Below are 16,477 nucleotides of genomic sequence, written 5' to 3' on the forward strand. Positions count from 1 at the left end.
ATGGTCACTATGAAAAAAGGTGGAATGATGAAGTGAAAAAGGTTGTGGATGAGGGGGAAATGCATATAACAGAATATTGCAAAAATGAGGATGAAAGAAAGATAGTGCGTAGTAAGTATATAGAGAAAAAGATAGTTGCAAAGACTAGTCAAAAAGCATAAGGAAGTGTTAAAATTTAAATGAACAGAGAAACTGACGTTGATAAAAATAAAACCTGTTTTGGAAGTGAGTGAAAAGTTCTAAACAAGGAACCTTCAGCAGAATGAATGGAATTAAACATAAAAGTAATGCAATTATTTGAGATGAAACTGAAATGAGGGAAAGAATGATGGAAGGGCAGTCTTAGAGATTTTTATATAAATGACCGCTATAGGTTGAAGAGTAGAATTGAAATGAATGTTATAAATAGTTGTGTATATGAATGTAATCATAAATGCTGGAAGAGTGTTGAAAAATGGTAAAAGCTGCAGGTGTAGATGGTGTAACAGAAAACATGTTAAAAGTGTGGATGTGGTTTGCTTGTGGAAAAGCTGTGTGACTTGTTTATTGCACAGGTGAAGCCTGCATCTCCAATTGGAAGAATGATGGTTATGTTTTTAATGAAAGCTATGTAGAATTCAGCTCCATTGAGCTTGATAATGATATTGATCCTGCAGATATTGGTTTTGATACAATTCATTTCCCAACTGTCCCTTGTAGTATGAACAGAATCAAGAACAGTTGAAATCATGTAAGTGTGAGTTCCTGCTAAGATAAGAATGTGCTAAATAAAGTGAAAAATCTGGTGCTAGTACTATATATTTGCCACCTTTTATTGCAACCAATCCAAAGAAGATGAATGCTGATCAAGGCAATTGGTAAGATGTTTCTGGCCTTTTTGGAGAAGGGGCTTATACTGATCAATATTTAATTTCACTCCCTGACATGGACCTCAGAGCTAAATCTCAGCCTGGGAAGCAGGTTGCAGCACTGTGAGTGATGGATCACTGGGGCCAAAGATGGAGCCGATGGAAAAGGATATAAAATTGGCCCATTCAATATCTCTACAATAACTGGAGATATTTAGTCACTAGTCAAAGTCTCTGATTGTCATATCTGCCTTTTCCTCAAACAACTTTTTACGTTGCACTTAAAAATGGAGAGGCTAATAAGAGTGTGATTTAGAGGAAAAAAGATGAGTCAATTGTTTTGATTTTTTTTAATAGAACACGAACACAAACAATGATGTTTTAAAACAACAAAAAATAGTGTAAAAAACCTATAGCATCAAGACACCTCTGTATTTCCTCCTTTCTTACCTGGTCTGCAAAAAATATTTTGTCAGGCTATACCACTGAAAATAGTTACTGTACAAAGCTGAACAGTATTGCAAACACTCTCGTTCCAATTCAGTTTGTGCTGCTAGTTTTTCCATACACTCTTGTACAAGAGCAAGCAGAATATGAAGAGTAAGGACAAGATCCATGTCCACTCTCATGGCTGCTAAAAAGAATTCCATGATTGTTGAAGAAACTCAGTTGTATGAACTGTTAGTTGGTGAACCATCTGATATTTCAACCCATTCAGTGTGTTCCTTGGCAGTGGGTGGGTTTGAACAAGATTAACCTATGTTAAAATAGAGTTGCGTAGTTTGTGCTTCAGCAGGTTGAATGAATTAGACCACCATGTTTAGCCATAATATGGTTTTATTTGTTTCGGCATGGTATGTGTTGTTAATGTGGCAACTGTGTTTTGTTAGCCTGGGCTTAGTGTCAGCATGTTGTGTGAACCCAGCCAATCTGTGGGCCATGGGCAGGGTGGGATCACTTCTGTCAACCCAGCTGCGTGCTCCCAAGTCATCCAAAACTTTCTGCTGAAATTCAGGGTTTCTGGGTGACTCAGTATGCATCTATACTGCAGAACAACCAGTCTGAAATGCATTTAATTATTCTGGATTCTCTGATGTGTGAAATGCCTTTTTTTTTTAGATCCACAAAGGCCTAACCAAGGTTGGAACTACTGGGAAGAGGATGTAGAGAAGCTTATCTTCTTTCTATGGTTGTTAATCCCATCCCATGTCACACACAATCTTTGGGGGAGTGGCAGTGGGTTGAGGTAGGATATGAAGAAAAAAAAATGTAGCAGCCCCATTTTTAGGGCCACTCGAAGCTAGTTAAGCATGTCTTGCAAACACATCTATCTTTTGGCTCTTCCAGAATCTCCTGATGGGATGTTATCTGATGAGCTAATAGCTAACATGGATGGCTTACTTGTAAATCTCCTAAAATGGCTGTTCCATATACGCATGTTTATGGTTTGATTAAATGTCTTGAGCATGAATATAAATCTGACTGGACCACAACAGAATAATCACAGGGTCATAAAAAGTAAGACTTGGCAGGACTCTTATAGATAATCTAGTCCATCCACTACCCAGTGCAAAAAGGCATTAAAGGATCTCTATCAAGTAGTCATCCAGCTCCCATCTGAAAACCTCCTTTAAGGGGTAGTCCACTAGTGTTCTCCACTGTTATACATTATTTAACAGTGTGTTCTCCACTGTTTAACAATACTATAAAGAGCCACTTTGGTGTAGTGCTGGCCTAGAAACCAGGAGGCTGTGAATTCTAGTCCTGCCTGAGGCATGAAAGCCAGCTGGGTGATCTTGGGCCAGTCACTCTTTCTCAGCCCAACCCACCTCACAGGGTTGTTGTTGTGGGGAAAATAGGAGGAGGAAGGGATATTAGGTATGTTTGCTGCCTTGAGTTATTTATTTAAAAAGGCAGGATAAAAATATCATAATAATTTACCATCAGAAAATCCCTCATAATATTCAGCCTGAACTACCTTTCTTTTCATTTCAATATACAACAGGTCCACTTCTTTTTAGATTGTTTGTAAGCTGCTATCATATCTCTCATTAATCTTCTCTTCTACAAGCTATATGCACAGCTTCTTTAATTGTTTTTCATATGCCATCGCTTCTAGATCCCTCATCATGTGAACTGTCCTCTGAACTCACTCTAGTTTCTCTGTGTCCTGTTTAATGTCTGATGCCCAGAACTGAAACTGTACTCCATGCTGACCAGCGTGGAGTACATAGAAGGAATGATTATTTCCCCTCATACAGATGCAATACTTCTGTTAATTCAACCCAAAATGGCATTGGTCCTATTAGCTATTGCATCATACTGCTTGTTCAACTCGCAGTACACTAAAAACCTTAGATCATTCTCATGCGTACTGTGGCCAAGCCAGATCTCCCCAATAATGGCCCTATACATTTGATTTTTCCTTCCCAGATGCAATGCCTTATACTTGTTTTGTTGAATATCATCTTGTCAGATACAGCTGAATGGTGAAGCCTGTCAGCGTTGTTTTGAATTGTGATTTTTTTTCCCTCTAAAATTGTTAGCCAATCACCACATAGTGTCATCTACAAACTTAAAAAGCATCCCTTCCATTCCACCCAACAGGTCATTTATAATAATGTTGAATAGCAGGCAGCCAAGGTCAGAGCTCTAGGAGACCTCACTCAGTATCTCCCTTCAAGCTGATGAAGAACCATTTATTAGTATCCTTTGTGGGCAGCTTTTCAGCTAGTTCCAAATCCTCTGCACTGCAGTACTGTCTAACTCGCATTTATCTATCTTGTGCACAAGAATATAATGAAAGATTTTGTCAAACCCTTTACTACAGTCAATGTTTAGTGTTTCATATCACCTGACAATGTGAGTTTTCCCCTCAATATTCCCATCTTCTACCAAACAGAGGGGTTACTCTGTCATAAAAAAAGAGACACTTGTTCTCGACAAGCCAATTCTGACTCCTAATAATGACAGCACTTTTTTTCTAAATGCCCAGAGACATACTTCTTTATAGTCTCTTCTAGTATCTTACCCAATACAGACATTAAAATAGCTTGTATGTTCCATATCACCTGACAATGTGACTTTTTTTCAACAGAATCAGCTTGTACATTCAGCAAAGTATTACAGCAAATCAGGTGATAGACATGCATGTGTGGACCAGCCCAAAGAAAAGTCCCAAAAAAGATACAAGTACCAAATAATAAAGATACAAAGTACTAGTACAAAAATGAATAAAGCACTCCCACTGGACAGCAACAGGTCTAGGCACCCAAGTTGTCATGAGAAGAACAGATAAAGGGTGGAGTGGAGTGAGAGGGTGAAACTGCAGCTTCAACAGTAGGGACTCTGAAGGTGGAATCAGCAGAACAGTTAAGTTTTTTTAAAAAAAACTCACAGTGATGTGTCTATACCTATAAAGATCAGAATCAAGCAGGAAATGGTTTTTCCTGTGACATTCTAGGGAAGTGAAGGTTGGACTTTGAAGAAGTAGGAGTACTGATAGAAAGAGTACTGATAGAAAGAGTACTGATACTTTTGAACTCTGGTTTTGGAGAAGACTCCTGAGAATACCATGGATAGCCAAGAAAACAAACAAATGCACCATTGAACAAATCAACCCAGAGTTCTCACTCAAGGCACAAATGGCAAGGCTCAAACAAGCATACTTTGGAAAGATTATACAAAGACTTAGATCTCTGGAGAAGTCCATAGTGCTAGGAAAGGTGGAAGGAAAGAGAATTACTAGCAGCAAGATGGACTAACTCAGTTACAGGAGCAGTGGTTGCATTGATGGAAGACCGGAAAGACCAGATTAGAGACAGATGGTCTTGGAGAAAGCCCATGTGGTCTCTAGGAGGCGACACCAACTTGATGGCACATAATTAATCACATTTGGAAGTTTGCTTGGTAGTCTTTACACTGACAATGTCTAGGTAAGCATATGTTTTTCTTTATTGTATCTCAACATAACAGTTATGTCATTAAATTTGCACTTATAAAAATAAAAGAAAATGATGCAATAAAAGAAAAATGATGCAATCAGATGAAAATTGAAATGCATCCAATAAAAAGACAGGTATCATCTTGCTTCAGCATTCATGAGGCAGCAGGCCAGGTAGAGAGGTACCACAGTAGTATCTTACGAGTTCTGTACTTGTAGCCTGCCACAATAAAACACACTCTATCTTTGGTTTAAAATACAGCATTTTTATCTTGCCATTCTTCAAGGAAGTTAGGGTGGGATGCATGGTTCTCCCCATTTTATTCTCACAACTTGAGCTTCATAGCAGAGCAGGGATTTATACCTGGGTTCTCCTGACAGACCTCTAGTATTCTACCTCCAAATGTTTTGGTTTATTGAGTACTGCTGGAGGAGGAGCTATTGATTAAGTATAGAGCATTAAAACCTGAAATGTTGAGTCAAACTTTGAAACTTGCCAGTCCCCAGGCCCAAGCAAGAATAACCTGCTGCTTCTGCAACCATAACGTTTTGGATTCATCTCCAGTATTCACAAAGGAGCATGCACAGTAGAACAGTGCAAGCTGTCGCTGCAAATACAGCCTGATTGACAACATGCTTAGACAGAACTATTTCTGAAGTTAATATATGGCACTATCAGACATTTTGCATACATGATTGACCGCTTTTGTTGTAAATGACTGAGGGAGGTCTTTGCGGTTAAGGTGAACAATTGTTCCCCCTCCACTTTTGCAAAGTCGGAGGAAAAAAATAAGGTCAACTTTATTTTTGTTCAATGACAAGGACAGAAAGAAGCAGAAAAAAACAGCGAACAAGAAGGAATGATAGTTAGTCATAAGATCGTCAGTCAAGATTAGATAAACACACAGTATTGTAGATCTGCTAATACAATTGTGGTAGGTGTCTGTTTAATTTGGGTGCGGGGAGTAGGGAAGAAAAGGATGTTCATGCTGGCTTGGACATTTTTGTATCTGAAGAAAACATCAAAGTTTCCTTCTATTCTGAACTGAAATACGTATTTTAAAAGAAGTGATATACAAAGAGGTTAGAGATAGAAAAATTTAGCCCATTCTATGGGCCAGTGCTTCAAGATTTATATTGTGTCATTTAGATTAAACTCTGGAGGATGTATGCCAGTGATTCAATCTATGTACTACTAAAACTCTTGTTGTGTTTATCTGTTTGTCTGTTTGTACCCTCAAGTTAGCCCAAACGGTGCATTATACCACAATAGCTTTTGAACTAAGGTACCTAAAATCCGCTAACTTAAAGAATGTGTAAAAACTCTGGGACCCATGACTCCTGTGGAATTGAAATTTCCATGATGTTCAGACCAGTTTTATTTGCAAAGTTGTGGCCATTGCGGCATCCCCATGGGCACATGATCATGATTTCCAATGCTCCCTGCCAGCTTCCCACAAGCAAAGTCAATGGGGAAGCCAGCAGGAAGTCAAAAGTCACTCTCACTCCCACTGATTTTTTGCCCACATGTAGTCATTCTGTTTATCTGTTTAGGTAAGTAAATACTGACTTATTTTATTTATTTTATTTATTTATTTTATTTATCAAATTTGTCACTGCCCATCTCCTCTGAGCGGAGGAACTCTGGGTGGTTTACAATATAAAACAATAAAACAATAAATAAATAATATTTCAATATAAAACCCACTATAAAACAATTTCACAGAACTACCAAATATTATAAAATCTAGATGGCTATGGTCTCATTCAGTCATTGTATAGGAGGGGCACTTCAAGGCACTAGCCAGCCCCAAGTATGACTATTTTCCTCCCTGCCCCAAGCCTGGTGGCAGAGAGGAGAATACTTCCTCTGGAAGGTTAGAAGCAATGGGGCTAATCTCACCTCCGGGGGCAAGAGGTTCCAGAGGGCAGGTTCTACTGCCGAGAAGACCCGCCTCCTGGACCCCGCCAGATGGAATTCTCTTATTGACGGGGTCTGTAGCATGCCCTCTCTGCATGATCAGGTGGGGCGGGCTGATGAAACGGGGAAGAGGCGGTCCCTTAGGTAACCTGGTCCTATATGAACTTATTATTGAAGTTCATTTGCCACTACAATTATTTTTTTTATTTATGATATACAGTATTTTCTTCTTAGATGATCATGGGACCATGCAGCATTGGGGTAAAAAAAACATGGTCAGCCTAAAATTTAATGTTCATGCTGGTCACATCAGATTGCACTATCTCTCAAAGGATGACTCAACAGTCACAGAGTTGTCTAGTAGGTTTTTTTAATCTTCAAGATTTAAATAGAGCACCATGAGTACTGATGGTGAACAGGAGGGGGCCCCTATTCAGGGGCAAAAACGCATGCGTAGTTTAGAGAGTTTGAGCTGTCGTTCAAAGAGACACAGAACAGACCCGCCTTGGCTTTGCGGGGTTTATCTATCTGGGTTTTCCCACGCTTCTTCAGTTTGGTAGGATTTTCTGTCTACTGTAGCAATAATAAAGCACTAGAAACTTCTTCCTCGTCTCGGTGTGGTTCTTGCTTAGTCAGGACAGTTGCTACCAAAAAACACACAAACCAGTGGCTAAACCCTTTAACAACTATTGTACTGAAATCCATGAGATCATTTAATAGTCAGGCACCTGTTAGAGATACAGCAGTCTAGGTAGAAAGCTGAGAAGTTTACCAGTAACTGGCAGTTAAGCCACCACCTAAATTTTCCAGTTGGAGAAACCTATTTGATTTCAAATGGTCTGCACAATTAAAAATATTTTTTCCTTCTCATAGTGTGGTTTGTATTGATCAACTATTTCTTCAATGTATTTCATATTTGATAATATAAAAATTGTAGTCAATATTATACATCTTAGTAAATAAAAAGCAGAAAAAACAATCTATGATTTCTTCAATTAGCTATTTTTTCTTTTGCCTTTTTTCTCTTTTACAATATATTATTTAAGTTATTTAAGTTAATATATTATTTAAGTTAACAAATCAAGCCTTCATTAAAATTATCCTAATATAGTTATGCGATACCCAAAATATAATACTGCATTAAAATAAACATTATTTTTAAAAAGCCAATATTAATACTAACGATAGTATTATTTCATTAGAAATAATCATTCTAATTAGTAAGAATTTATGGGAAAACTGGGGAAGGTATTTACTATGAAGATTAACAAGGTAGATTGACCCACTGGTTTTATAAACTGTTCTTTTGTTCTCCATAATACTTACAATCACAATGGTGTATGACGAGACAATAGGAACTAAAAGGAAGTGCTTTATATCACGGGATTGTAGGTACACTGAAATGGATGCAGGCACCTAAACTTTTCATTCTACAAACAACTGATATGGTCTAGTAATCATACATATTTCCAAAAAAATCCACTGTTGATTCAATGTTCCATTAGTCTAATTAGTAAATAGTAGAGAATGATTTTTAATCAACAGGCAAAATGTCTCTACATTAACATTATTTTTAACACTGCTTGATCCTGCTTTCTGGTTGTAATAAGGGATGAGATGGTCTACCCTTCTAGCAGTTTCTTCAATATTTCGAAAAGGACTGACTTATTACTGAGATTTTGAAAATACACTAATATTTGAAATTAATCAATTAAAGGCAGTCAGCTAAAACCAATTTTGCTAAAGAATATTTATTATAAAGTCTATTTCGTGGAGAAAGAAAGAATGCTTCCCAATGCAAGATAAAGGAGACAGAATTATTTGCCTGGAGTTATCTGCATGTATCTCGGTAACATCATCTGCTCTTTATACACCTTTTGTACTGCAGCTTTCTTGATTTGGTTGACATATTTTGAAATCAGTGACAATTCTCAATCTAATGCTCTCTTGAAGGCTTTGTGGTTTGAAAGACTCGTCCCTCATCCAGAAACTTCTGTACTGTATATTTCAGGGGCCGGTCTGCACAAGCCGAGGATACATATACTGTAAGTCCATCCATGTCATTGAAAAGAGGGAAGAAGGAAACGCAGTAACGGCTCTTCCTTATTTGATATATTATTATTGTCTAACAAGTGCCAGTTTCTGAATTCGTTCAAACAGAAGAATCATGTCATATTTCCATCCCTTTTAATGGCCATACCCGAAAGAGAGTCCATTTAAAAAAATCCTTACCAATAAACTTCTGTGGCATGGAACTTTTTCGTTTGGCAACATTGCTTGCTAAGCGATCCAGGACAAGGGCCCGCTCAGTCCCCATTTCAGTTCTGATGTGCCTTCTCTCTGCAGTTTCTAGATTGGGAAAAGCAAACAGAAAAATTAGAATAAAGTACTTGAAAGAAAATTTTAAAAGGAATTGAAAAAGAGCATGCACTTGCTAGAACCGTTCATTTAGCAGAGCTGCATGGGATTGACTGGGTGGTAATTTTTTTTTTCTTCTGCCTGTCTCTTATTCACATACCTCTGTTTCACTACTGTGATCAGCAGAGCTGGAGCAAAACAGAACACACATCCAAATCTTGCAATTCTCAGATTCACAAAGCCTCACAGAATTAACATCTTGATTATACGCTTCCTCTTGTTAATGAACAAGCTTGACCTGGTAGTTTATGAAACACAGAAGGAGATCTCGTCCCGCCCAACTTTCCATCTGATTTTGAGTATGATAGCAAGACACCTGCAGAATGGCCCCTGAAGAGCGCATGGGGAATATTCAAACCTTTGAAACACTGATCCACTGAGATGAAATCTTACTCTCTCCACCCCATGAAACACTACTGTTATTAGCAGAGATAGTAATACTCATGGTAGCAGGAGCATTACCACTAGGCTGAATCCAGGATTACTTAATAAGAATAGACTCCTTCTATAAAACTACTTCTGAATACAAGATAGGATTATTATTATAGTAGTAATATAAGCAAGAAGTAAAATTGTACAACAAAATTTCACAGTGACTGGGTTCACACTACATGCTAAATTCTATCTGCAAATGCATTTTTTTCTCAGTTTCAATGGAATAGTATAATCATATTTTGTTTTATTAGAGTTTAGACCACTATGAAGACAAAACAACAGAATGTAAGGGTTTTCTTGGTTAGGAAATGTTCTTCCAGAAATTACAATGATTAACCCCAAAGCATAACCAAGGAAGTAAATTTGTAAATGGAATAAATGCCATAATTCAACAAAGCTGCCCCGTTTTTCCATTTTCTTAATAGTATTAAGTGAGTATTAGTGAGTTTTTCCATTGCAGCTATATTCCAATTCCTTTCCATGCAGGACCACATGATAACCTCCACCTCAGATAACAGTAAAATCATTTTTCTATGCAATAGTATTGGTTGTATATATCTTCTTACACAAAGTGTATAAAATTGAAGCTTTGTAGAATGGGCATAAACATGTCAATTTGCTTGGGTAGGCATAGGGGCAGGCTGCAGTTATGTAAGAGGTGACTTCCATATGTAGGTGAAAATATAAAACAATTAAAATGATGTTTCAGTCATTTCTAGCCTTCCTGCATGGAAAATTGGTTCTTGACACTAATTGTTGTGACAATTCAGTCTAGAATGAGGGATTGGCCTGGTGGGCTTGACTCCTCTTGGGAATCCTGGAGAACAGGTGCCACGCTGCCACCCCCCAAAGTATATACCCATACCACATAGAATTTGCTCCTTCATTAGCTTTATAAACAGGACCTAATTCCAATCTATTGTTCTGAGACATGAAATATAGTATACTAACATTAGCAAGAATTTCATAATCTGAACTGATTATAACTCTGAAGAGCAGAATTGTCCAAATAGGTTTCCAGTCTCTGGGACTGGCTTCAGTCCCAAACCATTTCTCAGATTCTAGAATTTGCATACATTTTAGGTGAAATATTCTCATTTTGGTCCTGATTGGATATACGTAATTTTCCCAATAACAGAGCCAGTTTGGTCTAGTGGTTAAGGTGCTGGGCTAGAAACCAGGAGACTGTGTGTTCTAGTCCTGCCTTAGGCATGAAAGCCGGCTGGGTGACCGTGGGCCAGTCACTCTCTCTCAGCCCAACTCACCTCACAGGGTTGTTGTTGTGGGGAAAATAGGAGGTGGAAGGAGTATTAGGTATGTTCGCCACCTTGAGTTATTTATAAAAATAATAAAGGTGGGGAAAAATAAAAATAAAAATAAACAAACAAACAAACAAACAACTGTTTTCAGACTGGGCTTTCAAAAATATTCCCATTTGCCCTTTTTTGAAGCAAAACTCATTATAGTCCTTTAATTTATCTAATAGTTCCTTAAAGGATCTGAATAAAAAGCCTCCTCTCCCTCCACTTTACATTCCTTCTTAAAATTAAATAAAAGTCCCCTAAATATAACGATGCATCTTGGAGGAGGAAAAGCCTAAGTAAATTTCCTTATCCCTTCTTTTACCACAGTGTGTTTTGATGAAATGGTTTGTAAACATCTGCACAGCAGACAATCAATCTGGGGTAAGTACATTGGATTTATCAAGAACTGCTCCTGCCAGACTAATCGTATCTTATTTTTCATCAGTTGATTATAGGAATGCTGTATATGTACTATATTTTGATTTTAGCAATGCAGTAGGTCAAGTACCTCATGCTATTCTGATTAGCAACTAGTAAAGTATAGCCATGACAAATAAGTGGATATATAACTCAATCAACAATCATGCTCTAACAGTGCTCATCAACAGCTCTGCATCAAGCTGAACTCAGGTATGAGTGGAGTGCGACAAGGTTCAGTCCTGGGCTTTAATGATTTTTGTTAGTCGCTTGGATGAGGAAGTAAAGGTAATGCTTATCAAATATGCAGATGATACAAAGCCCTGCAACAGCTTCTCAAAATATGAGTCACAGCCCCTGGGGAGTTGCGAGACCATGGATCGAGAGGGTCGTGAGAGAGTGTCTTCTTAGCAGGTTCTCTTGAGCAGGCTTACCACTTCAGTGCAAAACTATGCTAAACGCAAAGCAGCACTATTATTTCCAGAGCCTTTATGAAGCCTGAGGTTTTTTGTTTCATTTTGTCTGTGGTTTCACTTTTTTTCAAAACAACAACAACAACACTACATTTGACTTTCAAAGGAAGACTGATCATGCCTTGAACACTGACCATCAAACCCAACCTTCATTCTCCAGTTGGAATTATGAATGAGGAAGAGGGGATGCTGTGAGACTACAGGGAAGAGGGAGCTGCAAGCAGGGGGTGGGGGGGATTTACAAGCACCAAACTGGAAGGGAAACAGATGATCAGGCTGTGACTTTATGCCAGTGCAACTGCATGGGGAAAGAGTGCCAACCCCAATTTAAAGGCTGTCAATGGTTTGCAAGCTGCAATATTTTAAGAACAGTTAAAGAGAAGCTGATTTAAGGCAAGAAGCACTTTCTTATGCCCGTAGTAGCCCAGGCAAAAGAACCCATCCATTTCTACTATTTTTCTGGACTTTCTTGAGTAAAAATAACATCCACAATAAAGAAGTGGGATGGGGGAAAGTAATAACAAAATCAATAATCATCGAGATCATTTATCCACATACCTATCTAAAATCAGAACAGGAATTAGGTTTTTGCCTACATTTGCATTTTCTCTCATGATAATTACATTAAAATGTGTTTTACTTGAAAATACAGTAACAATATCTAAGCAAACATTGCTTGGCTTCTGGCTGTAAAAGTAAGCAAGCTTATCCTGCCGATTAAAAAAATATGGTTTTAAATTTCCAATGAAACAGATTTATTTTATAAAGTTGTGAGGTTCTAGCATCGTTTTGATATATAAATTTAATTGTTTAAAGTAAGTAGTATTTTTATTTCTTGCCCAATCCCAACCCAAATGAAATCATTAGTTTTATTCATGGAGTGGACTATGCAAATTCATTCATCATGCAGGATCACAGTGTTTGAGAACCCCTGCCCTAGAAGACTGAAATAAAATGTTTAAATGATCTTGATATGTTTAAAAATGGGCTAAATATAACAGAGCAAATGCAAAGGTTTATTAGGGAACAAGCATCAAGTGCACCATATAGACTGAGAAATTTGTTTGTTTGTTTGTTTGTTGTATTTCTCCACCGCCCATCTCGTATATGACGACTGGTTTAGCAACAGTATTGATGAAAAAAAATCCATTCATTACAAACTGAAAATGAGTCAATAGCATGTGGCTGCAGAAACATTAAGTGCAATTTTAGGCTGCACCAACAAAGGTATAGTTTCCAAATCTCAGAAGTAGTACTTCCACTTTATTCCACATCTGGCAGCCCCCATTTCACGAACTGCATCCAGTTCTGAGTGTACCGTTGCACTTTAAAAGGATTGAAACAAACCAGAGCAGGTTCAGAGAAAGACAGTGAGGATGATCTGGGAATTAAAAACTACCTCCTATTCAGAGAGATTGAAAGAATTGGGAACATTTAGCCTTGAGAAATAAAAACTGGGTATGGCTAAAATAGCGCCATTAAAAATCTAAACAAATGTTACACAGAAGAAGGTCCTGACCTGTTCTCTCCCGTTCTAGAGTGCAGGATATCGACTAATGGATGTAAGTTACAGGAAGACAGATTCTGATTTACATTAGAAAAAAAGATCTAAACCTAAGAGCAGTTTGTCCATTGAACCAATTACTCAAAGAGGTGGCGGTTTCCCCTTTGTGTGGATATGAAGTTTATTTGCACCCCTGCAGTAGACAGGGGTTGGAGTCAGTGCCCAAACTCTATGATCACTTTATAATATAAAATAATTGTGCATTTCAGTCCAGTGTCCCTTATTAAATTAAATTAATAAAACAAGAAGAACACAAGTTGCAAAATAGAAGCACAAATAATAGCAATAAATAACAATGCTGGAAAGAATCTGATGAGAGGCTGTTTTGCTTAATGATTTAAATGACAGTTGATATTCTTAACATTCTATCAGCAGATAGGGTCTTATATCAAATAAGGCTTATCAATTATATTTAATGCAGTAGTAATGTAATCTGGAATAGTGGTTTTCAAAATATGTACCTCTGAGCCCAAGACTTCTTGGAAGTTTATCAGTAGTTTCTTAGTGAGAAGACTTATAAAAGCAGACAATCTTGCCTAAAAGGCCGTTCGTGCTTAACATATTTTTCCTTTAACTGAAAGGCTACAAGCAAATGCTGAGCATGCTCTAGGTCACTCAGCCCATTGCAAGAACAGGCCCAGAGTCTCATACCCAGCCTCACACAAACAATTTGTTCTATTATGTATCCCCAAATAAAACTAATAAATAGTATGTATCCCCAAATAAAACACAGAAAAGCTTGGGATACCTTGAAGATTGACTGTACAGAACTTAGTGCTTTTTGCAGGACTACAATCCACTCTGGTTGACAACATCTTAGGCTATAGTGCTTTCGCCATTCTGTCTTTAGCTATAGTTTGATCAGTTTTGATTTAAATGAAGTATTAATATAACTCTACAAGCCCCCTCCCCCAAATAATCTATTTAATAGTTTAGATTTATTTTTAAGCCACTAGTGCCAATACAATCCATTTAGAATTTCAGCTCTTCAGGTTAAGCAAGTAAGAAGAGCCCATTGGGAGGAGCCCAAAGGTCTGTCTAACCAGAGTTTCTGTCCTTCACAAAGGCCAACCTGATGACTTAAAGACTCATTGCTGTCTATGCCAAGAGAGACAGACTATGACTTGCCCCACTGGAAGGGGTTCATCATGAAGGAAAACAGTACTTAAAAAGCATTATACAGCCTCAACCACACAGACATAATATTGTACCACATATGAAGCCTGTTGCTCTGTAAGTTCTCCCTTGGCTTGTTTTGACAACTCAATTTTAAACTCAGAGGTATTTGAACTGGCTCTGATATTAGTCACAAAAATGGGCCCGAGGCAGATTACTTAATTTGCCAACTTGCACTTTACCCAGCAAGTGATACTGAAGGCCTAAGGCCATCAAAACACTCATTTCCGAAATTGTGCTCTGGAAATTAGTCAAAACTGGTGAGGGGGAAGGGTATGATAAACCACTGCTGTGACTTTTTGTTTCTTTCTTAGGACATTACCCCAACCAAAAAAGTCAGACCCCACTACACAGCACACTATATACACTGCAGTTCTGTGGAACTAGGGAATACACACAGTATATGACAATGAATGAAAAATCCAGCTTCTTCAGAATCTTGGCTTTATTTTTTGAGCCCTTATGGTTGTGATGATACACTTGAAAGCATGTGGGCAATCTGCTGAAATCTCAGAATCTAGAGAAATGGCTGAATAAAGTTTTCAGCAAACATTGCCCATCCCATAATGAGCAGTCAGAACAAGATAAATACACATTTTGCTCAAGTCATATGGTTTATAGAGATCATTTGGTGCAGTTTTTCTGGGTGAGGAATTTAGTTGCTTGTGCAAAATTCATATACATAACTATATTAGTCTTCGATCCTATAGGAGTTGCATATGCATATGCACCACCAAACCAGGATGAACACAACTGCAAGGCTGAACTTGAAGATCCCTATATGATAAGATATGGAAGCAAGTTTGGAATATTCTGATGCCAGTTGTGCCAGGAGTTATAGACACATAAATTATATTTCCATATAGTATATATAGATATGGATAGATGGATGGATGGATAGATGGATATTCTTTTATGAGGATTATCTCTTTTGAACAAGGATGGTGGTTGTGAGCAAGAGATTTAAGTTCCATATGGCTGGGCTAAAGAAATGAAGGAACATCCACAATAGAAGTTACAAAAGAAATATTTCCTGCAATGAACAGAAATATTACTTCAAAATCTCTCAGAAAATTTATGTTTTAAGAGCATTCCCACTTACATGAAACTCCAATTGCCCTAGATAATGGAAAAAAGCAAGTGGAAGAATCAAAACATATGTAATAAAAATGAACCCTTTGACCAATGTAGATGTTATATTTACATTAAAAAGTCCAAATTGTGCTTGGCTGCAGTGAAAATGAGGCAACAACTGACACAAAAGCAATCAATTCTGTAGTCTGAATGTTCTGCATTCATTTTGCTTCATTTGTTTTATTACTCTGGGTAAAGCTGATCTTTGATCGTAATAGTCTTATTGTCATTAGAAAGTCAGTCACATTACCCTGCTGATAGAAGCAATAACCACTTTATGCCTCACTGTAAATCACCTTAGCACTGTCAGCTTTAAGGAAAGTTGTTCTATAAAACTGGGCTGTAAAGATGTGCAAAGAGCCGGCTTGGTGTAGTGGTTAAGGCACTGGATGAGAAACTGGGGAACCGTGAGTTCTAGTTCAAAACCAGCTGGGTGACTTTGGGCCAGTCACTCTCTCTCAGCCCTTGGAAGGAAGCAATGGCAAACCACTTCTGAAAAACCTTGCCAAGAAAACTGCAGGGACGTATCCAGGCAGTCATCAGGAGTCAAGACTGACTTGAAGGCACCCCCCCCCACCAAAGGTGAGAAACATGCCTCATTCCTATTTTCAATTTAAGGATGGGGGGTTGGAGAGAATAATCCACATAACTTTTAGGAAAGGCCCAATCTTATGTTCGCTTTTGCTTATTTCCTTAGTTTTGTGATTTCAAAACATTTAAAAATCAACATCAAAATGCACACATTCCTCCTAAGTATGACCTTTTCTGTGTACTTTTCCAGTCCGCTCAAACAGTAGGTACATTTTCCAAATACTTATATTTTTTGTGCCCACTTTTCATCTCA

General features: G+C 37.8%; 1 protein-coding gene across 1 annotated transcript in view; it reads right to left on the reverse strand.

Annotated features, from left to right (window-relative positions):
* The window catches only part of IKZF3 (IKAROS family zinc finger 3), a 44,888-nt gene that overhangs the window by 3,343 nt on the left and 25,068 nt on the right, over nt 1-16,477 (reverse strand). Inside the window, exon 7 of the mRNA XM_063300650.1 lies at nt 8,945-9,061. Within this exon, the coding sequence (XP_063156720.1) occupies nt 8,945-9,061 (117 nt within the window). The remainder of the gene's footprint in view (nt 1-8,944; nt 9,062-16,477) is intronic.

Source organism: Candoia aspera, chromosome 4, assembly GCF_035149785.1.
Source record: "Candoia aspera isolate rCanAsp1 chromosome 4, rCanAsp1.hap2, whole genome shotgun sequence".
Classification (NCBI taxonomy): Eukaryota; Metazoa; Chordata; class Lepidosauria; order Squamata; family Boidae; genus Candoia; species Candoia aspera.